The following is a 27,289-nucleotide window of genomic DNA, read 5'->3' as shown; positions in this document are numbered from 1 at the left end:
CATCAACCACAACCCCAAAACTCTTGAATACATTGATATGGCCACCATACTAAATTCATGTAAACTGAGCAGGTGCTATGTGCCTGTCTGTCTCAAGCCTGAACAGGTACTGCGATTCTTGCTATAAATTGTGATGAAGTATTACATGGAGTTTTCCATCCTCCTCTGTCCTTCTGATAACTATCTGTATGCAGATTGAAGTCACTGGAGTTGGAGAAGGTGTATCTGGAGGACCAAAAGTCAGCCACATGTATAATAGTTGCAGGTCTTGTAGCATCAAGCTCGATGTGATGACAATAAATGTGATTTCAGTTGTATTTCATATTAAGCGAGAGCATTTTTAATGAAATCAAATGCCGTAGCCCCAAACTAAGTATCAGTATTTCATTGTATGGTCCGCCTCACTACTAAGCCAGCAGCAAGCATTTTTATGAGGCAATTGTCGTATTGCTCCCTCACACTGCAACATTACTATGAGTTCAGTACATTAATTAGATCTACACTTTGTACACAAAACCTACTTTCTGCATGCCACAGTCTGCTAAGCTTTGGACTAATAGGCAGAGCGATTAGTAGGTGCATATCTGATTGCCTCGGAGAGCGTGGGTTGCAGCTCATCTTTCAAACTCAGGGTTTGCATTTTTGTTTTCCCTGCACTGAACCATGCCACATCCCAAGGGTGCATTTTAGAACACTGAGGCACACGGAGTGACAAATCACCATTTTCTCTCGTTTGTATGCATAATGGAACTCCAATTACTTAATGCTGATCTTATGCAAACCAGAAAGTCTGCTTCTTGTAATAAGATACTCAGTTTCTGTTTTAAGCTTTGTAAGGAGGGCAATGTAATGAGGATATACAGAGCACCGTATATGGTGAAGAAACTTCCCCGACTTTGTCTTTACATCTGCTCAAAATCTTTGAAGTGACTGATTCAATGGCATGTGGCACAAGTCCTGCAGAGGCCTTGCAATTGGATGCAGTCGAAGCATTACTAGAAATGATGTGTGAATTTTTGATTTTTCCTGAGTAAATACACATTTTTTGCTTTTTAGGTCATATCCATGCAAACGTAACAAACAGGGTATGTCTGTGAATCATTAAACATATTAATATTACCCTAGAGTCCCCTTATAAAATTACAAGCACAACATATTTGGGAGGCCAGAGGTCCAAATGAAAGAGTGAGTGAATATGACTGATTAATCGTTTGGCCCATGAGTGTCACATAGAGCTTATTTAGATGGCTTAATTAATAGAAGATTAATTGCTTCTGCACACTCCAGTCAAGGTTAAAGTGTTGTTTAATTATTTATATTTGAGAACACTTAATCTGTGACTTGCCTGTGTGTGTGTGTGTGTGTGTGTGTGTGTATGTGTGAGTGTGTGTTTTAAAATGTATGCATATCAAATTCTCAACAAAGGAGCACTGCATATTATTTCTTTTTTCTTTTTGAACACCCCATTTTGTGGATGTCACAGATACAGTTTTACATAATGGCGAAGTGTGAAATCAATAACCAGCCACAGAGTGTTTTCAGTGTAGACACTTGGGCTTTCTCACGATCTCCACGCTCTGGTCTGTGACCTGGAAATAATAGTGTGCAATCATGGAGGAAGCTTCAGCCCCGCCACCCTTTGAAGAAGAGGCAGAGGAGGCTTCCAGAGTAAGGCTTATTGGATAGTGACTCCCTTGCAGTCGAAATCTGTGTAGAAGTGCTGTCCAAATTCAGGGATTTCTGCAAAGCCTGTATTTCCAATCCAGAACCATTGTATCTGGCCAACATGAAATGCCCTATTTTGTAGAATTCTTCAACTCTCGCATATATATGCATTTTCTCTTATCTAGGAGATACAGTAAAGTCCCCACTGTTCCATAAGCTATGCAAAAAGCCACTTGTTTTTGTTTCCCTTCTGATAGGACCCACAGTAAGGTATTGTTGTCAGGAGACACTGGTCACTGTTGAGAAATTTAAAAAAATCTAAACCTTTCATGATATGACAGTATTTATTAATAGAAAGTCTTTAATACAGTGCTAAGATGAGGCTTGCCAACCGCTTCACTTTTTTATTGGTTTTTGTCTGTGCCATGAATACATTTTATGAAACAGACAAGTGTAAAAGATAGAGACAGAAAGAAGACAGAGATAATGTTCAACAGTGCAGATCTGAAACGCAGTGCAGTGCAAAAGTTTCTAGGGTTCTTAGGGTTCTGATGTTTGTATGGAGGAGTTCGGGAGAGGGGTACAACACTGAATGTGTACAGTGTGCCAGTGGTTTGGGGGATGTTGTCAAAAATGATGGAATTATGAATGAGGAAAAATACCATTAGATTTTGATTCACCTTCTAGAAAAAAAGTTTGTCTGCCAGTGACAGACAATCAAAACACACTGCCAAAGCAGCAAAAAGAAACTGAGGACTATGCTCCCGAGAGCCCAGACCTCAACATTATTGAAGGAAAACAGAACAAAGGGCAAAATCCAAATAAAGAGCATTGAAAGTCCTTCAAGAAGCCTAGAAAACTATTCCTGAAAACTACTTAAAGACACTAGAAGTAATGCTTGCCTAGGAGAGTTCAGGCTTATATACTGTATTTCCTTGTGTGTTTGCACATTTTAATAAATAACTGCACCTATTTTCCATTTGCTTGCAAAATATCTAGACTATAAGAAGTAGCTACAGTACGGTACTGTTACACAGTTACACATTATATTATTAGCTACACTTTTGAGTCAATCTCAGATAAATTTGGTTATGAAAATTTACAATTGATTGAATTGATGAAAATGCTACTAAGTTTGGTTTCTGTAACACTGCAGTGACATCAAGGCGCTTGGTATTTTGAGGTAGAGACCCTACAATAATACAGAGAAAGCCCCAACAATCAAACAACCTCCTATGAGCAAGCAATTAGCGATAATGGGAAGGAAAAAAAATTTTAACAAGAAGAAACTTTCAGCAGAACTAGGCTCAGGGAAAGGCCGAGCGGTTTGGGGTGAGGGGAGAGAGACAGGGGGGAAAAATGGAAGCATGTGCTGTATACGCATGTGGAGACTGAAAAAGCTGAGTGAAGAAGAAATACTGAGTGCATCATAGGAAGTCCCAAGCAGCCTAGGCCTATTGCAACATAACTAAGGGAGGATTTGGGGTACCTGATCAGTCCTAACTATATGCTTAATCAAAAAGGAAAGTTTTAAGTCTAATCTTAACAGTAAAGAAGGAGTTTGTCTCCTGAATCTAGAATCTAGAAGCTAGATCTAGAAACTAGAAGCTGGTTCCACAGAAAAGGGGGCGTGAAAGCTGAAGACTCTGCCTCCCATTCTACTTTTAAAACTTCTAGGAACCACAAGTAAACCAGCAGTCTGGGAGCCAACTGCATCTTTGGGGTGATACAGTGCTGTGAGGTCTTTAAGATAAGGTGGGGCTTGATTATTCAAGACATTATATGTGAGGAATTTAGGAAAGAGGAACAGGAACAAACACCACCCATCTCTCTAAGCAATGCAGACTCTGCACCCGGGAGAGGCTGTGGTTGATCTTTTCTAAGTTCAGTAATCCAACATTCAGAAGCAGGTCTGAACTAAAGAGCAGCTTTATTGCTGAGTTTACAGGTCATAAAGCAATTTACCATAAAGCAGGAACTCAGGAATGCTAAATCAGGTGACAGGGAAAACTCCAAACAGACGGCTCACACACAACAACAGGGACAAAGAATTAAGGAAACTGAGGACTTAAATACACACAAGGAAGTCATGGAGATTAAACACACCAGGGAACACAGATGATCCAAGTCTGACTAATGAGACAAATGAAGAAAAACTGAACACGATGCACACCGGATAAGTGACTGTCACAATAAAACGGGAAATCACTAAACTGATTAACAGTGATATGACAGAGGCAAGAGAGAGCGAGAGACAGCAAAAGAGACAGGGAAACATAGGGACAAGACTGAGACAGACTAGATATGAAAGGGAACTGACTCAACTAAACAAGGAGCAGAGAACTAAGCAAACTCGGAAGCATAAGGAAATACTTATCTTAAACCTCAGTCCGGAAATAACTAATAGTCTCAGGCAAACACAAATTACTGTCATGGTCACAGACCCGGGATCATGACAATTTGACCTTTTGACTTTTAGTCACAGAAAATAAATTATTTTCTTTTAGCAAAGTTATTTACAGAATGTCTTATCACCATTCATACAATAGAAATAATGATTTACATGCTGTAAGTTTCAGACTCAAGTCAAAGCACTGCCATGTGTTCAGTGTGTCTCATGTTCTTGAGTTATAACTACATGTCCAGCTGTGCATCTGGCACAATCACAGCTGCCCATGTAATGCCACAGGAGTTGTGAGAAAGAGGATCTGTCAATAAATGTTAGGGCTTTTGAAGCTCTGATCATCACACCGTTAAAGCGGAGCAGACAAATGAGAGCCTGGCTGATGCAACAGCTTGAAAACATTGGTGAGAGAATTTGTGTCTCTCAAATGTCATGTTTCTATACAGATTAAGTTTCACTACAAGCAATGAAGGCTTATATACATTATACAAAGCAGCTCAGAAACTAGATCATTCATGAGAGCGTTTATTATAATATCCTAATATAATCTCCATTTTAGCACATTTGATACCAATATGTTGCTATACCAATATAGTCCATACCCATATCCATATCAGCTAATCCCCACTAATCCACAAATTACTGATGGTTTACAGTTTTTCTGATTTTGTAAAACACTAAATCCCCTTTTCAAAACCAAATGCTCAGTTTCCTTAACCAATTTATTAAATCACTCAAAGCCTTAAACAATTTATAGTTAACAAGTTATTGACTCATTTCCCCCCCAAAAAACCATCTGTAAAACACATTTAACAGTGATGTATTGTACGTATGATGCGTGATGGTAACTACAAGTGGCAATGGTAAGTCCTGATAAAAGTTAAAAGTTATGGATGCCAGCTATGGATGGAAACAAATCTGAGAGGTGGAGGAGGTGAGGCGGTGGATGAGGAAAAAAGCAAGGCCAGTAATTTCAGAGGAAATTTAAGTAGTTGTGACAGACCAGGTCCTAGTTGGTGGAATGACAACGAGGGAATCGGGACAAAGACTACAATCCAATCTCAGCAGATGCTCTGTGGCCACCATTATCAGGAAATACAGAGAAGATAACAGGTCCTTTAAAACAAGGCAGCGAAATACAGAAACACAGAGGTGCTAAAGACAGTCTCAGTTTTGAAGGCACCAACAAGTGTCAGCCTTTTATCTTTCAAACATGTCCTCAGCTCAGCATGGTGCACAAGAAGGAAGTGTAGGGCGCTCTCTTTGAGGAGGATGACAGCAAAGTCTGCCCTGTGGCCTGGCTTTGACCTGATGCTGACCTGATCAAATGAATTGCATGTTGCCTTTGATTTTACAGTTAAATTTAGAGTCTGTAATGTCCTGTCATGTCTCAGTGTGACTGATAAAATCCAAAGACGATTGTGTCATGAATGTGTTTGTGTTTTATTTTGACTGTGTGTGTGGTATAAACAAATTGTTTTGCTTTAGGGTATCTTTTAGCTCACCGGGTTAAGCAAGCGACCCATACAACACGAGGCTAATGCAGCAGCTCGGGTTCAAGTCTGCCCTGGGCCATTTGTTGCATGTCTTCCCTCTGCTCTCACTTTCCTGTCATCTCTTCCCTCTGTTTCTGTCATAATAAAGGTGGAAAAGTGCTAAAAATATGAAAGAAAGATTTTATTTGGCTTTGAGTATGGATAAAACAGGTTTAAAGAGATTCTTTTGATTTTGCCAGAACAGATACAGGTCTTATGAATGTAGCTTGAACACTTTGTTTTATGTATACACTAGAATATAAATTTTCTAACAAAAATACTAGTTTTATTTTGCAAATGATAGAGTCAAAGTGTCGTGACATATTGCACGTAATAACTTTATCTTTTTTTTTTAATCAGTGGGATGCTATCACAGAGATGGATGAACAGAACAGACCTATACACACCTTCCAGGTTTGCCATGTAATGGAGCCAAACCAGAACAACTGGCTGCGGTCTGGGTGGATCCAGCGACAAGCTGCACAGAGGGTCAGGACTACATCACAAAACTTGTGCAAAGACACACACTTGAATAGAAATCTTTGTTTGTGGTTTTGACATTGCCCCCAGGTTGAGAAAGTGTCACACTCCCTGGAGGAAGTTCAGTCTTCTGTATAACCTACTGGGAAATACAGACAAATAGCTATAAAAACCTGACACTTTGCTTGGGAGAAGGACCAATTTCTATTACAGTCAACACAGAGTCTATTGTAACAAAGATATAGCAAGATGTCTTCTGTGCACACTGGCTGGTGGGAAACACAACTATGTTGCTGCACCAAGTTTCACATTTACCTCTTTTTGTAGACAGCGAATTGCCCGCATACAGACTGTTAAATCAATGCACTCGCTCGAGGGGACTGAGCCGTCTGGCATCGTGACTTGAAATAGTGGCTTCTTGATAGAAGAACGATCTGTCCACTGAGCTTCAGGGGAGGAGTAATGATTAGCCAATCAGTGCCATGGGCAAGACTAACGCCATTGTCAAGCTGTTTAAAGGCATCGTGTGCCACCACAGCGGCCTGCGCTCACTCGGTTTCTCCACCCTTGAGGCACGGCTACTGCACAGCAAATGGAGAAACATGCTGAAATGTTCTTACTTTGCTCAGCGTCGCTCATAAAAACAAGTTTGTTAGCGTGGCTGTGAATCAGTATTAACTTAAAAAGTATGCAAGATTTTAGTGGATATGTTGATCTAAAAAATACTTAGGAAAAACTGAGTTACGGTGATTTGAAGAGAGCTTGTGAAATGGGCTTCCCGTTGTTAAATAAAGGGTTAAACATAAACACACTTGTATGAAATTATTGATGGTTATTATACTGACTTAACTGTTTAATCTATGTTTTGCCTCAGGTATATGTGGAGCTGCGTTTTACACTGAGAGACTGCAACTCCATCCCTTGGGTTTCTGGTACTTGTAAGGAAACCTTCAATCTCTTTTACCTGCAGACAGACGGGCCGCAACCCGACAGCACACGCTTTCGGCCTACTGACTATGCTAAGGTTGTCGTGTTTTTATTCTTGCCATGAGACAGAATTGTCCTTGTGTGAATGGTGTCATTTAGTAGATGTGAGTAAAGTGTGTGTTTGGTTTAAGGTGGACACCATAGCAGCGGATGAAAGCTTTACACAGACCGATCTTGGAGATCGTGTCCTTCGACTTAACACCGAGGTCAGGGAAGTGGGCCCCATCACACAGAAGGGATTCTACCTGGCCTTCCAAGATGTGGGAGCTTGTATTGCTCTTGTGTCTGTAAAGGTCAGTGAACAGGGTTGCATGACTCAGTCTCGCATAGACTGGGCATGAACTCAGTATTACTTCTTTAACCTGAACACTGTATTTTCCTCTTTCACATAAGGTCTTCTACAAACGGTGCCCCTCAACTTTAAGAAACTTGGCTGCGTTTCCCGAGACAGTGCCGCAAATGGACTCATCCTCTTTGGTGGAAGTGAGAGGTTCGTGTGTGGAGAACGCAGAAGAGAGGGACACGCCCAAATTGTACTGTGGTGCTGATGGAGACTGGCTGGTACCACTGGGCCGCTGTGTCTGTAGTATTGGCCACGAGGAAATGGATGGCTACTGCCAAGGTGAGAAGCAGCTCGTGATGTATCTCTGAGTGTGTGTGTGTGCGTTTGTGTGTGTTCCTGTCTGCACTCATTTTAGAGAAGTACAGTATGCTCACAGTGTACTAAAAAAGCAAAGAGAAGAGAAGAGAAGAGAAGAGAAGAGAAGAGAAGAGAAGAGAAGAGAATGCGTCATGCTCACAGATCTCCAGGGCCTCCCAGTCATCTGCAGGAGTTTGACTTTACAGGACTGATATTCCCTCCTCTCGTTCTAAGATCCTGCATCCTTGTCTGATCCTTTCCATCCTCATTTCTCTTCATCCCTTTTCAGCCCCACCTCCCCCTCATCATCTTCTCGTCTCTCTCTTGTCCACTTTGTTTACTCTTCGCTTCACTCCCCATTCTTTCTCTCTTCTTTTATTTCACCATTTCAACTCACACTCTCACTTTCCTTCGTTGCCATCCTTTTCTGCTACGTGATCACAAACAATGCAAATAGGAAGGGATTGTGTGTATCACTTCAGAGTTTTCAGAATCATTACTTTGGCTCTCATGAGATCCCTCTCTGGACTCTGTCAATTATGTGGCTGAAATGGGAAAGTAATTTCTTGTAAAATGAAACGGTTTGTGGATTTCTGGTATTTAGGTCTGATTTTTTGCCCTTTGATACATAAAAATGTACAGAAACTTCTTGTTAGGATGCTTCATTTCCAATTAGTCCAATCAAAATAACCTAAATGTGATCCACTGAACAGATTACGAAGGACTTAAAGAAACTGTTTACTTGTTTCAGATGGTCTTTGGCCTGCTTTCTCAATTAGACACTGATGGAGGGCTAGCTGGCTAATTGCCTTCATTTGTTAGTTTCACAGCTAATTTAGCTCACACCTAGTTTTTGCTAAACCTTTCTTCAACCTTCCCTTTCATTACAAGACTCAGACTTACTTGTAATTATGGCAGGAGCTAAATTGAGCCGCAGCGCATGATTACAATTGAAGAGCACTCCGTGTTACTTACTACATTTTGCAGACTTACAGCTGATTGGGGTGAAATTCATGTAGTAACCCTGTGGTGATGTAGTTACTCAGGGCATTACAGAGAGAACTCCAGCAGTCATTAGTACAGCTGATATGTAGGATAGGCTCTAATATCGCCTTTATTTGCTCCTCGGGTGTAATTTTTTTTTCTTTTTATCTTCTTCTCTTTTATCTTCCTTTTATTTATCTTTTCTCTCTCGCTCGCTCTCAATCATCTCAAGTTAAACAACACAGAAGCCTGTCAGGAGAGATTCCAGATGAGACGCCAGCTTAGGAGCAGCACTCTCATGGTGTCCCTTTTATATGTTCTCCATCTCTGCTCTCCTTTTTCATCCCCTCTGGCTGCCAGTAGTTGCTTCTCTCAAATGTACTCAACCCACTTGGCACTTGAAAAAGATGTCTGTGTTAGCGTGTTTTATCACAATGTCTGATCCTCACTCTAATAAACCTAAACTGACAAATGCTGTTTACAAATTTAACAAATCAAATTAACTATCCAGAGATATGAAAGAACTGTGAAAGAAGAATAGTGATGAAACGCACTCACCAGCCACTTTAATAGGTATACCTACTCAATTACTTCTTAATGCGAATATCTAATCAGCCAAACACTTGGCTGCAAGTCAGTGCGTTAAGGCATGTAGACATGGTCAAGGCGACCTGCGGAAGTTCAAACCAAACACCAGAATGAAGAAGAAAGGTGATTTAAGGAACTTTGAACCTGGTTGCTGGTTCCAGACGGGCATTTGTGTACATCAGAAACTGCAGATCTGCTGGGATTTTTCCACAAACAGTCTTGAGGGTTTACAGGAAAGGGTTTCAAAAAGAGAAAATATCTAATGAGCAGCAGTTCTTTAGGCTGGGATGTCGAGGGATAATGGCCAGACTGCTTTGAGCTGATAGGAGTGCAACAGTAACTCAAATGACCACTTGTTAAAATCAAGGTAAGCAGAAGAGCAACTTGTTGAACCTTGAAGCAGATGGGCTCCAGCTGCAGAAGGCCTCACCAGGTGCCACTCTGATCAACTAAGAACAGGAAACTGAGGCTACAGTTCATGCAGGTGCACCAAAATTAGACAGTAGAAGACTGGAGAAACCACACCTGGTCTGATGAGTTTTGATTTCTGCTGCAACAGTTGGATAGCTAAATACATCAAATATCATAGATCCATGAACGCATGGATGTATCCTGTTTTGTATCCTTCCCGTCTGAGCATAGTTTAAACACCACAGTCAATCGGACAGTGTCCATCCCTTTATGACCACAGTGTACCCATCTTCTGATAGCTGACTCCAGAAGGATTATGTGCCATGTCACACAGAACAAATGCATGTTATTGAGTTGACTCAGTAACATGCATTGGCCTCCACAGTTACCAGATCTAAATTTAATAGAGCACCTTTGGGATATGGTATAAAGAGAGATTTGCATCTGCCAAATCTGCAGCAACTGTGTGATGCTATCATGTTAATATAGACACTGATCTCTGAGGACTGTTTCTAGTACCTTGTTGAATCTGTGCTGTGAAGAACTAGTTCTGAAGGCAAAAAGTTGCAACCATGGACTGGCAAGCTGTAACTAATGAAGTGTTTTTCCTGTGATTTCTTTAGCAGCAACATCAGCTTTAGCATGCATAGCTGCATGCACATAATACTTAAGCAACAACCATGGTGACATTAAGGTTAATTAATGCGAGTGCCGATGAAGGTCATGATGCAGTCACTGAATTCTCATATGTGGTACATCCTGCAATCAAAAGCATCGTAGGCATAAAAAAAAAAAGCTTCAACATATAACAACAACATCTTAAAAATTAATTAAATGATTAATAAAATAACTAATTAAATTTCAGTTGTTAATAACTTTTGCGGGCTGTAACTGTGGAATATTTCATATTTTAACTTCAATTAGTAAAATCAATTAGTAAAATATTTGATCAGGTTTTTTTGTGATCAGCTAATCGAGTAAGTACTACATCTATAAATCAAACAAAAATAAAGAGGCAGGCTGAGCATTTACCAAAAGCAGTACCCTCGTGTGTGTTGTCTTTGCTTCGACTGGGCCTTTTCCCATCTCTGCAGCGGATGCATGAACATGAAACGAATATTGATCTTATTATCAGATTGTCTGAAGGAAAACAAGTGCATTTCCCAAAATGGGTGTTCCTCTTAGACTCACACATCTACTGTAGGGTCCCTAGTGAAGGAAACCAGTGTTGTTTTTTTCTTTGCTGCGGTTGTTGCTGTGGTCAGAAACGTCAGGTTATTTCTATCAGGGATGGTCTACTGTGGAAATCTGAAACAGCAAGAGCGTCAGCGAACTTACCGTTAGGGTTTAAAGTGGTGATGAGTAGAAACAACGCATAATGGCATGATAATTAATGATTTATGACCAATCACCCCTCCAACCCCCCATCAATAATTTCCATAGGTCCGTCAGAGCATATGCAGTAATGAAGATGTGCACTTTGCTTGGAGTTGCAGGAAGTTTAGGCATGAACTTGCGATGACTTCTGCTTTCTCCTCGTTTTCATTTTGGAACACTGCTTCAAAGGGTACTGTGATCAAAGCTGTCTGAGAGGCAGCATGGGGAAAGAGCAAAAGAGGGAGAGAGAGGGGGAGAGAGAGAGAGCGGGAGAGAGGGCGAGAGATAGAGAGAGAGAGAGAATAGGGAAAGCCCCAGCCTCCCAAATATAAGCAGAGCTCTGCACTAACACGTCCATCTTTCCCTCCCAGCTGCCTAAACAAAGGCATCAGCGCTTATCAAAAGCTGCTTTCCACCCCAATAGCATTCTGCCAGACTGTTCTGACATCTCAATCGAGTGTTTTATTATTCTATTCCTTTCATTCGGTGTCAGCCACAAGAGGATTACTCAGAGATAGGCTGGTTATATCATGACCTAGATAAGGCAACATCATAGTGCTAATGCTATTTGTTCCACATCCTTTCGTCACAGCAGCATATTCATAAAGAGGCAGTGAATTGTGGGTGAAGCTAATAGAGATGTCTTTTCAGATTTCATGTGAATCAGAGTCGATATGCAGAGGAAACCAGAAACCCACCAGTAGGATAAGTGATTAGTCTCAGAAGCTGAGAAATGAAAATATTATGGTTTCAGCAAAATCTTCTTAATTTTCTTAAAAATGCATTGCATTTTTTAATTAAACTCCACCTAATCCAGCACAGTTTTCCTCTTTTTGAATAAAGTTAATGGTAAAAATGCAAATGAAGCAATTTAGGAGCAACATGCTGAAGTTGCTCAGTCTCTATTTTTGTTGCTTTCTGTCTTTTGCCCCTTACCCTGACCATGCCAGGGAGCTACAGGCTTTGACAGTAGGTTGCTCACTGATGACTTCCAGCCTGAAGTTGTGACCTTTAAATTCGAGTAAAATGGAATAGGAAATGAGGAATCGATACATCTCTTAGGTGTGTCTGAGTGTTTGTGCCCCTCTTCTGTCCATTAAGGACTGTGTTTACTCTGGCCTGTAACGCAGCGCAGACGAGAGCATCACTCATTCTCTGTGAACTTCCTATCTGCATATCAAAGCTGAGAGTCCAGGGTAAACATACTCTTCGGCTCCATCTGTTTCTGACAACGTAAAGCCAAGAGAAAACTTCCAACCCCACACATCCAAACAACTCAAAATCTCTTGGTTGGTACGTCATTACATTCCTGCAAGTGTGCAGATGTTGCACTTCACCAAGCTACAGTAGGTTACCTGCTGAAACTTCAACCGGTGCGATGTGTTTTGAATAACTGTGCATAGCTTCTCTTATCAATGTTTTATGGAACGAATCAAGATGTATAATTCATTGTAGCAATGAAACCACAGAGAGCTATCACCTAATGTTGAATTTCACCTTATCTTAAATCTGTATGTCAGCAGCTTCCAGCTCAATGTTTGGTTTTACTTACTGTCCTTATTAGCAGCAATTTAAGCAGGCCAGCAGCAAAACGAATGGCACTTTAGGATCCTCAGCTATCATCTGATGATAGCCTGTGGGGACAGCGGCCATTATTTTGGGAATTTTTTACGGAGCCAGTTGTCAAGGTTTTACCCAAAGGACTCAAACGCAGGACACAGTCGAAACAGTTTTAATGAAAAGAAGTCAGGAAGAAATAACAACAGTGAATGATCAGAGGTCAGTCTTCAAGCTGGGATTCTGATCAGGTAAGTATTTTCAGGTAAGTTGTTACTCTGGAATTTAACATTCAGGGGCAGATTTTCCAAGTGGAATAATACTCAGGTACTGTAAGTTTCTTCAGGTAAGTGCAAACAGGAATTAGCGATCCTCTCATCTTTCTTCAGAGTTAGGGTTGCAGTACTTGGAGCTCCACTGCTAGCAAGCTTTCAACAGCAGTTGGCGTAAGAGCAGGTCAAGCAGGTATTCAGGTAAGTATTAGAGACCAGTCGGTGACCTCTTGGCAACCACCTGTTGCTAAAATGTATTTTCCCCAGCTGGCAAAAAACTGGTACAAAAAACAAGGCTTTGTCATTGCTGTGGTCGCTAGCATATTGGTGCGGTCATAGTTTGAATTGAAGTGACAGACATGTCTACAAACACGGCCCAGCTGCTCTCCAAACTGTGAAAAGTGCAACTCAAACAGGAAACAGGGATAGTTTCCCTTCAGTGTTTTACAAGTTTTACTTTGAACCTTGCCTGTTTCCAATTTGTAAGCACTTTCTCAAATTTACAGACCAAAATGATAACATGAAACTACAGGTAATCATGGAAATCTGCTACCAACAAAAGTAACTTTCTTTGCAACCTATTTGATCCAGTAAAGCCAGCAGCCTCCAGGAACCACTGTCAACCAGTTGGGGAATACACATCTCCCTAGTAACCAGTAGCTGTATCATATTCAAAATGGCTGACAACTTTTGACTAAGTTGTGCATGATGTAATGTGAGAAACCTCAGTAGCCTAATATCACCCATGCTTATTCTCTACAGGAGAGGACCATCACAGTCCGTGCTCTGGTCACTTATTACAGATGAAGATAAATAAAACTATCATCAGTTTATTTATCTACATGCAACAAAGCCTGCTCCACAGTGATTGGCCAGTACTTCTCAGGCTGCCAGTGGACTTTAAAAAGCACATTATGCATATGACTTGATGTGCTGCCACTAGGGGGCAGGGGAATGCCAATCTGTTTTCTTTTTTTTTTACTTAAAACTGAATGTATTGGGATTTTTTTCAGCTATTGAACAACTTTTAAATACAAAATGCAGTAACTGAGATTTTCACAGACTTTTCTGATCCATTTATTAGTAGCTTACTAAGCAAAGGGTGGTCTCACTCCCACGTCACATATTAAATCTTTGTGTGTACCTCTTGATGTTACATTGCAAAACACTAGGTCTCCCTTCAGCGTAATTTTTGATTGTGCAGGATAGTCCCGTAGAGAGTGTAGCCAAATGTTCTTTTGGGCAAACCTTTTTTCCCCCATGGGTTCCCGCTCTTTGTTTTGGCCAGTTTTTATTTTGGGGTTATTTTTTGTTGTTCTTCTTCTGTCTCTCTAGTTTTTACACTTCTTTGTACCTTCCCTCGTGTCCATTGCGATAGTTTCAACAATCTCCCTCTGAAATGCTAACATTTCTGAGTCCTTCTGTTGATGTATTATTATTATTCTTTATACTGAGCTGATGATTGTTATTCTCTCTGATCTGAAGAGGCCAATCACAACACTTGTGTGCTGCGTTGATCCAACATTATTACATTTCTCTGGAGGTGCATGTCAGGCTACCGTGTGGGGTTCAGAGGGGTTTGCTATTATGTGTATATTATATGTGTGTGTGTGTGTGTGTGTGTGTGTGTGTGTGTGTGTGTGTGTGTGTGTGTGTGTGTGTGTGTGTGTGTGTGTGTTTGGAATGGTTTTTTCTAACTTTTGGACAGAAATGGCAGTATGAGTATTGTAATTGCTTTTTGGTGGTGATCTTCCTAGCTTATACTAGAGAGCAGGGAGCAGCTGGAATTTCAAATGAATCAGTGTGTTTGTTGCCTTTGGCAGGACCTCTGCATGGAAAGAAGGTAATATCCAGATGAAGGTGTCTCAAAAATTGAAGCTGGGTGACAAATTACTCTTCTCATTAGGACCTAAGCAGCAATGTGATTTTGGCAAGGATTTCCGCCTGGATGTCAATCTTTCATCTCATCCTCTTTACATCCAAACTTATGCTCATTTCTTTCCACCTATTTATCCATAGAGTTTTTTCCCGCCTCTTCCTTTGTTACATAGTATTTTTGCTTAACTATGCATCACCTGTCAGTCAGAGTTTAATGAAAAGCTTTCAACATTGCTATTTAAAGAAATATGCTAACATTTGATGACCTGGTTTCAAGAAAAAATCTATTAGATTGAAAACGACAATCAGTTTTGTTAATCAGGAGAGGATTTGGTTTAATGGTTATCATTTTTTTAAGTTTGCATCATTCACTGTTGGTCAAATTACAGTACGTGGCAAGATAGCTGCACAGCACTTTTCCTCTCTCAGTTCTTGGATTTATTCCAAAGTAGACCCTCAAAGTAGTAAAATATATTCAAAAGCAACATAATTATTGACTTTTCTGCAGCTTTCTTCATTGGAGAATTCAGTTTTTGAGTTGCAAGGTATTTTTCTTGGAATTTGCTTGAAGTCATAGAGGGAAAAAATAGCAACAAAATAGCAGGACTCAGTAGCCCTGCAGTGTCATATATATAATATGTATGCAGAATGGGGAGAAAGTAGCAGATCTCACTCTCGGCAGCTCTATTCCTGTTAGAGGCAGGTTATATAGCAGCTTATGTAACTAAAGTTCAAACTATGTGATCTTACTCAAATGCACCTTGGTAGTTGTGCTTACCATCTCACCTCATGTTTTTTATGTCCACATAGTGACTGATCTTTTTGTTACCTGGTGATTCAAATGGGAAAATTATAAGCTGATTTAAAAACTGTCCTTCACAGAATCACAATCAGATTTATTTTAACCAAGGGTGTTACACATACAAGGACATTTCAGTCAATGGTGTTTCTCTAGTGATACAATACAGAAAATATGAAATTGTATAGTGTCCACTATATACAGTCCTGTGAAAAACTAAATACGCCCTAATTGAATAGAACCAGCAATAACTTTAATAATGTTCTGTATGTGTCAGTCTTTCACATCATTGTAGAGGAATTCTGGACCACTCTTCTTCACAATGTTGCTTCACTTCTTTTAGATTAGTGGATGTTTGTTTATGCACAGCTTTGTTATATTTTGCAATATAGCCAAACATCTCCACTCCCAAAGGACATTGTACCAGAAGTCTTGCAGTTTGCAAACCTAAGCCATGTTCTTTGTAGAGAGAAGATGCTTTGTCTTGGCAGCTCTAACAAACAGGCCTTACTTGTTTAGTCTTTTTTTTTTTTTGTTGTTGTTATACTGTCATGAACTTGCTAACTGAGGCATTCAGAGTCTTAGATGTAGCTCTTCTTGGCAGTTTCTCTAAGAATTGCATGGTCTGACCTTGTGGCTAAATTATCATCCACTCCTGGGAAGATTGTGGCATTGTGTTAATACACACCTGAATGCTCCAAGTCAGCAAACTTTCAAAGCTTTCTAGAGTTGCTCACACTTGATCAATTAATCGAGTTCATTTGATCACCAGCAACTGGGTGTTTAGAAAAGTCTTAACAATATATGTTATATATGGATTTATTATACACAGAGTAGGCTTACTGCCAACCACAAACAGATAAAATATAAGACAAACACGTGCATAAAGAATTAGACTGGTGCAGCACAACGATTATGCATTATGTGTGGAATATAATGTTGTGTACATGTAGAACACAGTCATTGTAGATTCAGAGTAGAATGCAATAACTACCTAGACTACCTAAAAATAAATATATGGCATAGGTACAACTTAGTTGTTTATGAGGATAATGGCAGCGGGAAAGAAGCTGTTTCTGAGTCTGGTTGTTCTGGTGTAGGTGGATCTGTCACACCTGCCGGAGGGGAAGAGTTGAAAAAGTTGTGTCCAGAGTGTGAGGAATCTCTGATCATGTTTGCTGCCTGCTCGCTGGTTCTTGAGGAGTTCTGGAGGCCGGACAAGGGGACGCCAGTTATTTTCTCTACATTCTTTAGAGTTTATAGTAGCGCTAGTAGTACTAGGTAGTCATACTAACCTGTTTTGTGTCTGAAGCAGACTGCGCACGACAGACTTGATGACCGCAGTGTAGAACTTGATCAGTAGCTCCTATGATAGGCCATCCCTCGTCAGCTGAAAGGACGTCAACTGTTGGGACTTTTTGAGTAGAGTTGGTGTTCGGCTCCCACTTCCGGACCTGAGAGATAATAGTGAACAGGAACTTGAAAGACTCCACACCTGGCACAGGGTTGTTTGAGCAGAAAATGTCAAGTTGTAGTGTGTCTGGGGTGTTTTGATAAACATTTATGTGATATACTCATAAAAGTGGCTATTTTCTATGCTAGTTCTACTATTTTACATGCCAGACTTGGCAGAGGTACCAACTCTGGCATGGTATCCCTGCCAGGCTTACACTTGGCAGGGATACTACGATACAATTTCAGTTTTCTTTGGAAGAAGAAATGGATTTTATCCCACACTCACAAACAAATACCACTCTGAAGATCAGTTTAGTTAGATCAGTTTCTCCGTTCGGTGAACAGGACGGGGGAGGTGGATTTAAAAGAGTCAAAGTTATCTTCTCTTTACATTAATTTTCCAAGATTATGTGACAGACTGCAGTTTTTCCTGTCTTATCTAGTGTAATTGTATCAGTGAGAAAGTTTCTAGCACTAGGTTGTCTAAAGTAGCAGCAATCTAGCTTGAGGGAGGAAGTTTCTTTCTCAGTCACACAGTACTCTCTTGAGTATTCAAAAGCTGATGTATGTAGATCCTGGAGAAACTGCATGAAAAGATTTGGTGTCACTGCAAAAATGACTTTCATGAAACATTATATCTTAGCATTACTATATACACACACAAAATAATTGAATATAATTGATTTCAAACAGTAATAATCCTCCATCAGGCATCCTGTGTACAGCGCTGGGGACTGTGTCACAGCAGGACATCATTTATCACGCTTATGATAAAAAAAGGCTAGTGTCAATAGAGAATTTAAAGTGGTAGTGTATTTCAGTGGAGGCATTAATGCATTAGACAATATATGAAGATGATGTGATTACAGAAAAATAAAGTCAGTTAACTACTATGTCTTTTTGCTTACTGATAGAAAATATATGAAGATATTAAAATGAAGCTGAAATGATATAAACCTTCTGGCTTGATTGAATTTCTCAGTGTCTATGGTATATATACAGTATTTGCTATTTCTTTAATTATTATTCCACCCACACGTATATATATTCTCACGAAAGAAAGAAAAAATCACTCAACTCAACTGCAATAAAATGGCAATAAAATCATCCACAAATTCCCAGAATATTAAATAACTGCACTATTAATGCTTTATTCTTCTGCGCCAAGATAAGTCTGGGGAAAAGGAGGCAATCTGCAATGGTTTTTCCATCTTCTGATAAGCCTCGAGGGAAAAGAGCGACGAAGACGACGAGAGATGGGAAAAGAAAAAAAATACATTGGAATAAAGATGAAAAACAAGAATAGGTGAAAATTGTTGCAGAGCATAACAGTTCGGGGGGGGGGGGGGGGGGGGGGAGAAAAATTGAAAAGATAAGGAAAGGAGAGTTGTGTGAGTTGATGGAAAGAAAGAAATGGGCAAGTAACACTGGAGGTAAAGTGAAACAGTGTAAGGATGGAAAACTGCAAATACCCGGTCAGCAGAATGGACTGTGTAAGTGGATTGAGATTTCAGCAGGAAGCAGGTTGTATTAACGTTTTAATAATGAATTATTCGTATGTTAATCGCTCCTCTTTTACCTACTTGCAAGACTACAAAGTGACCTTAAACTGGGTTAAACCTGCTGATTAAAACAAATTGCTGCAAAAAATCGTTATTTAGCCTTTAGCTACTACTCTTTTTTTTGTCAATTTGAAGGGCTTAAGCAAAAAATATGTGTACTGGCCACTTTGTTAGGTACACCTGTTCAACTGCAAGTTAAGGAAAATATCATCTCAGGAAGTCAGCGCATTTAAGTATGTAGACATGATCATGGCAGTGGGGAAGAATTATTATTTAAGTGACTTTGAGCGTGACATGATTGTTGGTGCCAGATGAGTTGGTCTGAACATTTCAAAAGCTACTAATCTACTGGGATTTTCCCACTCCTCTGTCTCTAGGGTTTTCATGGGGAATGGTTTAAAAAAGAGAAAATAGTGAGCAGTAGCTGATGAAAAAGCCTTGCTGATGTCAGAGGTCAGATAAAGGCAACAGTAACTCAAATAACCTCTCATTATAACTGAGGTGTGCAGAAGAGCATCTCTGACCACACGACACGTCAAATTTGTAGCGGATGGTCGGCAGCAGCAGAAGTCCACACTGGATGCCACTGCTGTTACCTAAGAACAGAAAGCTGAGGCTACAATTCACACTGACAAAACCGGACAACAGTAGATTGAAAAAATGTTGCCTAGTCTGATGAGTCTCAGTTTGAGTTGTAACATTCAGATGGTGGTGTCAGAATTTAGTGTAAACAGCACAGTGAGTGCATGGTGTTCTTGCATTGTTTAGTTTTGAAATATTTCTCTGATATCCAGTCATCTAACAAACGTCTACCTACAGTAACTCTCATCTTCATTTGCCAGGAGTACTGTTCACCATCAGTCGCCACTGTGTTGCATGAAAAACATCCAGAATAATATCTGGATTAATGTGCTAAGCTTAATCACGGATAGGACATGTGTCTGGATTTCTCTGTGTCTTCTCACAGTCTGAAAACATAATTACGACTCACCTTTAGCCCATTTTCCGCTGGGATAAGCTCCAGCCTCTTGTAACATTGTGATTAAGAAAATAGATGAATGGACTGTATCAGCATGTGTTTTACTTTGTGTGCTAATGTGTTTTTAAACAACATATTGTCATATACAGCGCTTAACAAATTTATTAGACCACTGCCCAATGTAAGGTTTGCCACAGCTGGTTAGTTTCGTACAAGTTTTTGACAGATTTCTAGAATGCTTGCGTTTTCTTGTTTTTATGACAGGTGGTCTAATAAACCTTGTAAGCTCAGCATGTGGGTTGTGTGATTTTGTGATTCTTTATTCTGTAAAAAAGAAATGGCTTTACAGGTGTGTGCCATTTCTTAGAAAGGCCACTTTACGGGGCATGTGGCTTAGTGAGCTAATAAGAAGGTGACAGATAGTACCTCGGGAAATAAGGTCAGACCACAGGTGAGGAGCGAAGCAGCTGGAGTTTCGAATTAAGAGTATGTGCGCTGATGGAAATGCAGTTGCATAAGGAGCACTCACCCTTTGCATCTCTTTTTTCTCCAGCTTGCAAGCCCGGCTTCTTCAAGGCGTATGCTGGAAACACTAAATGCTCCAAGTGTCCTCTACACAGCTCTAGCCATGACCAGGCGGCCACCATCTGTCACTGTGATAAAGGCTTCTACAGGGCTCTCAAAGACCCCACTACTATGGCTTGTACAAGTTAGTAGAAAGCTACAAAACCTTTCGTCTCTTTCCTGCTTGCAGAAATCCAATTTTGTGACTGCTGTGCCAACATTCACCCCATCATTTCTGGTTTTATTTTTTTTTTAGTTTCGTTTTGCTTTTTAAGTTTTAACAGTGTGTTTGAGTCACATTTAAATTTATGCTCACCAAGTTTGGACATTTCTGAGCGGTGTATCGATGAAACTGACAAGTAGCATGCTGGAATGAAACACTCTTACACTCTGAGAGCTATCCTCTCACACGCCTACATGCAGATATTTGAAGATACACTCAAACAGCTCAGATTTTTTTTATTGTACAGGTGTGAAAACTGAAAAAAAAAAACTGAAGTTTTAGCCGGGAAATTGACACAAGTTGCTGGAATGAAGCCGGAAATGTTGAAAGCCAACCACCCACACACTTGCTGTACCTACACACTGAACACACATGCTAAGGAATAAAAATATGCTCAGCATGCTAACTTGTCAGATTATGGTGATCATGTGCCAACTGTTGCTTCATATTCAAGGTCGCATAAGTGTCCTGGAGAATATCCATCTCAAAAAGTGGCAAGTGCAGTCGCCAAAAAAAAAAAAAAAGTCTGTCTCTAAATGCTTTTCTTCTCTCTTTCAGGGCCTCCATCAGCTCCCAGGAACCTGGTCTCACTCATCAATGACACAGCTCTCTTCTTGCAGTGGATGCCTCCCAGTGATACAGGAGGCAGAAAGGACATCACTTACAACATACTGTGCCAGCGCTGTGGTGGGAGTGACAGCAGCAGTGCTGTGACACAGTGTGAGCCGTGCGAGCCTGACCTGCACTTTATCCCACGGCCACTCGGCATTACTGGCACCTCTGTAGCAATACTGGACTTTGCGATGCACGCTAACTACACCTTCCACGTTGAGGCCGTGAACGGGGTCTCTGGGCTGGGTATGACTGCACGCTCGCTGGCAAATGTGACCGTCACTACACACCAAGCTGGTAAGTCCTGTTCACTCAGGCGGTCTTTCATTTTGTTTTCCAGTTCTGGTTGTTTTGCTTTTTCCAAATGGTGGTGGTAATAATAGCAAGCAGATGTAACCCTACCTGCAAATAGGACCTGTATTAATACAGTTTATTTATCGAGAAAGCATATTGATGAATTTATTAATAATTTCATAAGAGATTAAACAGAACTGATGATGGATTATAATTATCTTATCTTAAAGACCTCATACTACCGTATCACTCCAATAGAGCACTTCACTGCCAGACTGCGGGCTTACTCGTGATTCTTGAGTGTATTTAAAAGTAGAATGGGAGGCAGAGCCTTCAGCTTTCATGCCCTTCTCAGGGGTAAAAGGCAGAGTACGCCTTGGACTGGTCACCAGTCTGTCGCAGGGCTAACACAGAGAGACGGACACCCATTCACACTCAGATTCACAACTATTGTCAATTTAGAATCACCAGTTAACCTAACAATGTCTCTGTACAGTGAGAGAAAGCTGGGGTACCTGAAGAAAACCCACACAGACACAGGAAGAAGATTTAAACCAGGCCTCAGGATGACCAGTGTATTCAAACCCAGGACCTTCTTGCTGTGAAGCAGCAGAGCTAACCCCTGCTGCTCACTGTAATTTTCTCATTTTTTGAGTTATATATAAATAAATGTCAATCCCCATTACATTTACATAATTGTAATTATGCTTGACCTATAGATACACTGTGGTTAGACAGGAACTAATTCATACTTCATGAATATTGTTTTTTGCATTGCAGTTTAGGTTATTCATTACAGTAATGAGGAAGGGGATTTACTTTCCTCTTTCCTGGGGACCCTGAGACCTCTTAAGTCTCCATCTCTCCCTCCAGCTTAATGCGTCAATAAATGGAACGCACTCCTGACCTTTGAATTGCTGACAGAGTCAGTGTGACCTGAACCTATTCCTAATTAGTGAAACCCAGCAGACCTGGGGTCAACTAGATCTACAAGTTCACAAAGGAACATCGTCTCAGGCTTGAATTAGCAAAAAATAAGAGACCTGAAATTCAGCTTTAACCTTAAACTTCAAGGTCAGGAATAGTGATGAAATAATTGATGGAGAAGGTTGAGATGAAGGAAGGGAAGGAGGTGGATTAATAAATTATGCTGGGATGTATGTGCACGTTTCCTCCCCTTTCAGCATGCGTATGAAGTTTGTATTGAGATTAAATCCTGATGAGAACTAGAGTCGTACTCCGTTATCTCAGTTATCAGCAGCTCAAACGAGACAATGAGGAGCTGTGAGTGTCTGTGCTAAATCATAGTTGCCATTGTTGTAATACTGCTTTGACATTTATTTAAGTATTTAAACCGAGAACAGTGAATGATGAAGATATTTGAAGCTTGGAAAATGTAAACAACATATAACGGATGTAAGAATCTTTTGAAGGCCGATCCCTTTCCCGTGGTCGCTCACATTGAAACTCCGGCACAATATTTGCCCGAATGTTGATTAAATGTATTTAATGTTTACCCAAATGTTGATTAAATATGTATCTAATAAACTCAAGTAAACGCTAAAGCCCTCTAAATATTTCACAACTCATTATTCATGAGCTGCTTGATCAAAATACTGATGACTTTGCACCAAAACTATCAAACTGATGAGCTTAAATAAATGATAAGTTATGAAAAAAAAAGAGCGTGGAAGAGTGTGACTCCTAAAACTAAAGCGATGCAATCAAGAGTCGATGACACCATTGCTTCTGAGAAAGAAGAAATGCTCTTGGTTGCACAGCGGTGGTGCAAAGAGAAGCTTTTATTTCATAAACCCTTGTCTGCAAAGAACAGACTGCAAAAACCAACAGTAGGCCCGTCGTGTTTAGTCTCTCATTACTCTTTGAACTGATAATTAGTGACAGCTGGTTTGACCTGTCGCAGCCTCTGCTGGGTTAAACATCACCATCACTGCTGGCCGAACCATGTCCTTAACGTTCTGAACTCTGATCTTTTTTTAATGACAAAGAGTCCGAACAGACGTAATCACTGGTGTGGGCATGTAACTTTTCAGATTCACATGCTGTAATTTTTACTCTAGTGAAATGCTCGCAGTGTAGTGCAGCTCAGGGTCACCTCTAAGAACACTTATTCATATTCGGCTGTGAAAAATAACCTAGAATTGCAATGGTTGGAAATCTGAAAGACAAAAGGGATAAAATTTTAAAATAAAAAAAAATAAAAGGGTTTTCGTGCACACAATGCTTAATCTTTACATTCAGGTGTTTTCAGTCCCATCACCACATATAAAGCGGAGCATCCAGCCATGCAGTCTGTCTTTGCAAACATTTGTTCTAACTCAGTGTCCTATAATAGGTTGCCATTAGTTCGCCCCCTTCTAGATATTCCACCATCAGCTGTAAGTGGTATTATTTCAAAGTGGAAGCCTTTAGGAGCCACAGCAGCTCAACTACTAAGCAGCAGATCACGTAAAGTTACTGAGCAGGGTCACTGAGTGCTGAGTCTCATAGAGCGTAAAAGTCACCAACGCTCTGCTGACTCAATAACTGCAGAGCTCCAAACCTCCTCTGGTGCTGGGCGCTTCATGGCATGGGTTTCCATGGCCAAGCAGCTCCTCTATGTGTAATACGTAGGCGGCCTGGTGCGTGAATGGAAGTAGAATTTTAAAAAATCAAAAATATATATATATTATAAAGTGCTTTTTTGTTTTTTTCAGCAATTGTGTAAAATAGTACATTTGAACATTCATTGATAACAACACTAATTAAATTTTAGCATTAAAAATGTTTTGATTAAAGAGCTTGCACATAGTGGTGGATTAACCATTACAGAACATAAATAAATTGGTAATTACCAATACTGTTAATTTAGGGCAGCTGAATGAAAATGAGTGAATATGATTCAGACTACTTGAATATGCTGAAAGGTTATTATGAATTTTTTTTGGCCTATGGCCCCAAAATCACTCTTTAACCATTTAAATGATTCATGAATTGTCAAAATCTTGACCAATAATGTTCTTTTAATTGATAAATTGGCTAATCTTTATATTATATAATAGTGATCATGCTCATCATGATTTCAATTTAATAAAACAGAAAGTAAAGTAGTAATTTAATTAATTCTCCTCATTTTTCATTTTTTAAAAGTAGGCTTAGGAAAAATTCTAAACCTGTTAAAAAAAATATGTATCATTACTTTTAACATCTCAAGTCCAATTATCACCAAAGTCAGGAGGATTAGTTTCCTGGGAAATGCCTGTACCAAATTCCACATTTCACAGTAGTCTGTTCAATACTTGTTGAGCCTGTTCAGTCTGGACCAAAGTGGCGAGCCAGCCAATCAACCAGCTCATTAGGGTGACTCTTCAAACTGTGATCCAGATTAAAATTTTAAAACCTTTGCCCATGTGTAGAATTCACTGGCTTCCTGTGTCAAAAGCAGTGAGACGCAGTGAGAATGAAGCAGCATTAATGATGAAGTGACAACAAGGAGTCCAGACAGTTATAAGATCATATTTATGCTCCTGATCATTAAGAAAATACTTCACAGTCGTTCCTCATAATTCTCTTTAGTATACAGGGAGAAATAATGTGTCGAGGTTTTTATTTTTACAAACTGAAATGTGTGCTGATGGGCTGTCATCATACCATGCAAACCAGATGTCAGGTGTGTATGTGTCATGCCTGGCACCCATCTCTCTGGCAAAGGCAGCAAGCCCAGTGGGAGGAAGTTGGAATGCAAAAATAATCTCCATAGCAGAAGAGAAGCAGCCTGTGGGGATGTTCCCATTAGGATGTTTAGAGTGGATTAACTTGTCAAACTGCCTTTCCTCAGTAGACATACTGTACACACAAACACACACACACACACACACACACACACAGAGAGAGAGAGCCAGGGACACACACACAAACAAGCAGGCAAGCAAATTCATACAAATAAGACATTTGCACACATGTATCAGCCACACTTACATGGTATGCTGGTCATTTCCTCAGCTCGTTCCTGTTATTTTATCTGCATTTTCTTATCTTACTCCTCTGAAAAGAAACCAGAAATACTCACTTTTCTTTGATTGTTGATTGATACAACACATATACCGTAGCTCTGTTACGGAGATTACAGCAGTTTCTTTGTTGTGGTTTGGATAAATAAGAGTGATCATGTTCTGCATATTTTACATGACAAATGGGCAAAATTTTAAAAATAAAAAATATATTCACTAAAAGATTGAATTATTGAATCTGTGCAATGACACGTTTGCTTGAGTCAGCAGCCGATTCACAGCATCACATGGAGGCAAATTTAAATGACCAAGCAATAAACATGTGACATTTAATATAAGCCACTTTAGTAGGGTCCCCTTTCTAATAGTGTGTTGGAAGTGCTTTTGCCTTCAGAAGTGCCTTAATTCTTCATGGTTTATATTCAATAAGGTGCTGGAAGGTGATCTTCTGGGATTTTTGGTCTATTTTTAGCTTGAGATTTGTCAGCTGTGTATTCATGATGAGGACACGGTCAGCAACATTACTCGGTACGCCAAGAAAATATCCCCCACACCATTACACCACCAACAGCCTAAGCTTCTGATACAAGGCAGGATGTATTTATGTTTTGTCAAAGTTTATACCAAATCCTTACTGTACCATCTAATTGTCACAGCAGAAATGGATACACCAGGACAGGCAACAGTTTTCCTGTCTTCTAATTTCTGGTGAGCCGGTGTGAATTGAAGCCTCAGTTTCATGTTCGTAATTAACAGGAGTGGCACGCTGTGTGGTCTTCTGCTGCCTCAAGATTCAGTGTCTTTTCCATTCAGACATGGCCGTATGCTTATAACAACTGGTTATTTGGTTTCTGTTGCATGTTACTGTTACTGTTTCCTATCAGTTCACAGCAGTTCAATGAGTCTCATATGACCTCTGGCATCAGCAAGTCATTTTGGCCCAGATAACTGCTGCTCACTGGATGTTTTCTCTTTAAATGGTTCTTCTCTGTAAACGGTTGTGTGGGAAAATCCCATCATATCAGCAGTTTCTGAAACACTCATGCAGCCCATCTGGCACCAACAACCATGCCAAAGATAAAAGATACTTTACCCCCTTTCCTCATTCTGATGCTCAGTTTGAACTTCAAAAGGTCGTCGTGACCATGTCTTCACACCTAAATGTGCTGAGTTGCTGCCATGTTGGTTACTTTGTAACTAACAAAGGGGCTGTCGGTGTATGTATGAGTTAGCTATACATGAAGGAAAAATATTCCAGGAAGCTCTTTTATGGTGATGTTTAAAAAAGAAAAATTGAAAATCATGTTAAACTCTTCAAACCGCTGTATAGGTTTAAAATAAATTCAACTAAGGTGGGATGTTCATGGAATGAAAAATGCTGTCTGCTTAAGGTTTTTTTGCGGGGGGGGGGGGGGGGGGGGGGGGGGGGGGGGGGACTGTGGATGTACAGCCTCATTACCAGTTAAACAGATGCTGCAAGGTGATTCGTATAATTGATTGTGATATTATGGCAATTGTGGAATAATAGACAATTAAAAGCAGAATGAAAAAATTAACTGGATTATTTAGTGAGAGGAAAGTAGCAATATATTTTCTGTTACCCTTCCATCATTGGTAAATTGTTTATTAATGACTCATTATGCTGCTAATATGTTAAAGCTATTAATCAGAATTAGTAATCGTTTCTCTTCTCAGTTCCCAGGGTGCTTATTTAACCTTGAAAAGTTAAATGCCTGGTTAAGGTGCCACTTTATCTTTAAATAGAATAGTTTTCATTGACTCAGATGAGATATTGTGGAGATATTTGGTTAATTAATTGTCAAGCTGTAGTTTTGGGGGGTATTTTTTCAATGTCATGGTGTCTCAGTTGCTCATCTCAATGACTATTTTTGCATTCTCTGCTCCATAGTTGGTTTCACTGCACAGGTCAAAGTCATCAGCTGTTGTCCTCTCACCTCTAAAGGCAGCAATGCGTTGCAGAGCGAGCACGATGATCTCTGTATTTATGTAGAG

General features: G+C 40.0%; 1 protein-coding gene across 2 annotated transcripts in view; it reads left to right on the top strand.

Annotated features, from left to right (window-relative positions):
• The window catches only part of LOC134627880 (ephrin type-A receptor 6-like), a 71,681-nt gene that overhangs the window by 25,773 nt on the left and 18,619 nt on the right, over positions 1-27,289 (top strand). For both annotated transcript variants that reach the window (XM_063474343.1, XM_063474334.1), the window contains 6 exons: positions 5,965-6,093; positions 6,959-7,108; positions 7,203-7,364; positions 7,465-7,693; positions 20,127-20,282; positions 20,919-21,269. In XM_063474343.1, the coding sequence (XP_063330413.1) occupies positions 5,965-6,093; positions 6,959-7,108; positions 7,203-7,364; positions 7,465-7,693; positions 20,127-20,282; positions 20,919-21,269 (1,177 nt within the window). The remainder of the gene's footprint in view (positions 1-5,964; positions 6,094-6,958; positions 7,109-7,202; positions 7,365-7,464; positions 7,694-20,126; positions 20,283-20,918; positions 21,270-27,289) is intronic.

Source organism: Pelmatolapia mariae, linkage group LG1, assembly GCF_036321145.2.
Source record: "Pelmatolapia mariae isolate MD_Pm_ZW linkage group LG1, Pm_UMD_F_2, whole genome shotgun sequence".
NCBI classification, from domain to species: Eukaryota; Metazoa; Chordata; class Actinopteri; order Cichliformes; family Cichlidae; genus Pelmatolapia; species Pelmatolapia mariae.
This window is presented reverse-complemented; position numbering and strand designations above follow the sequence as displayed.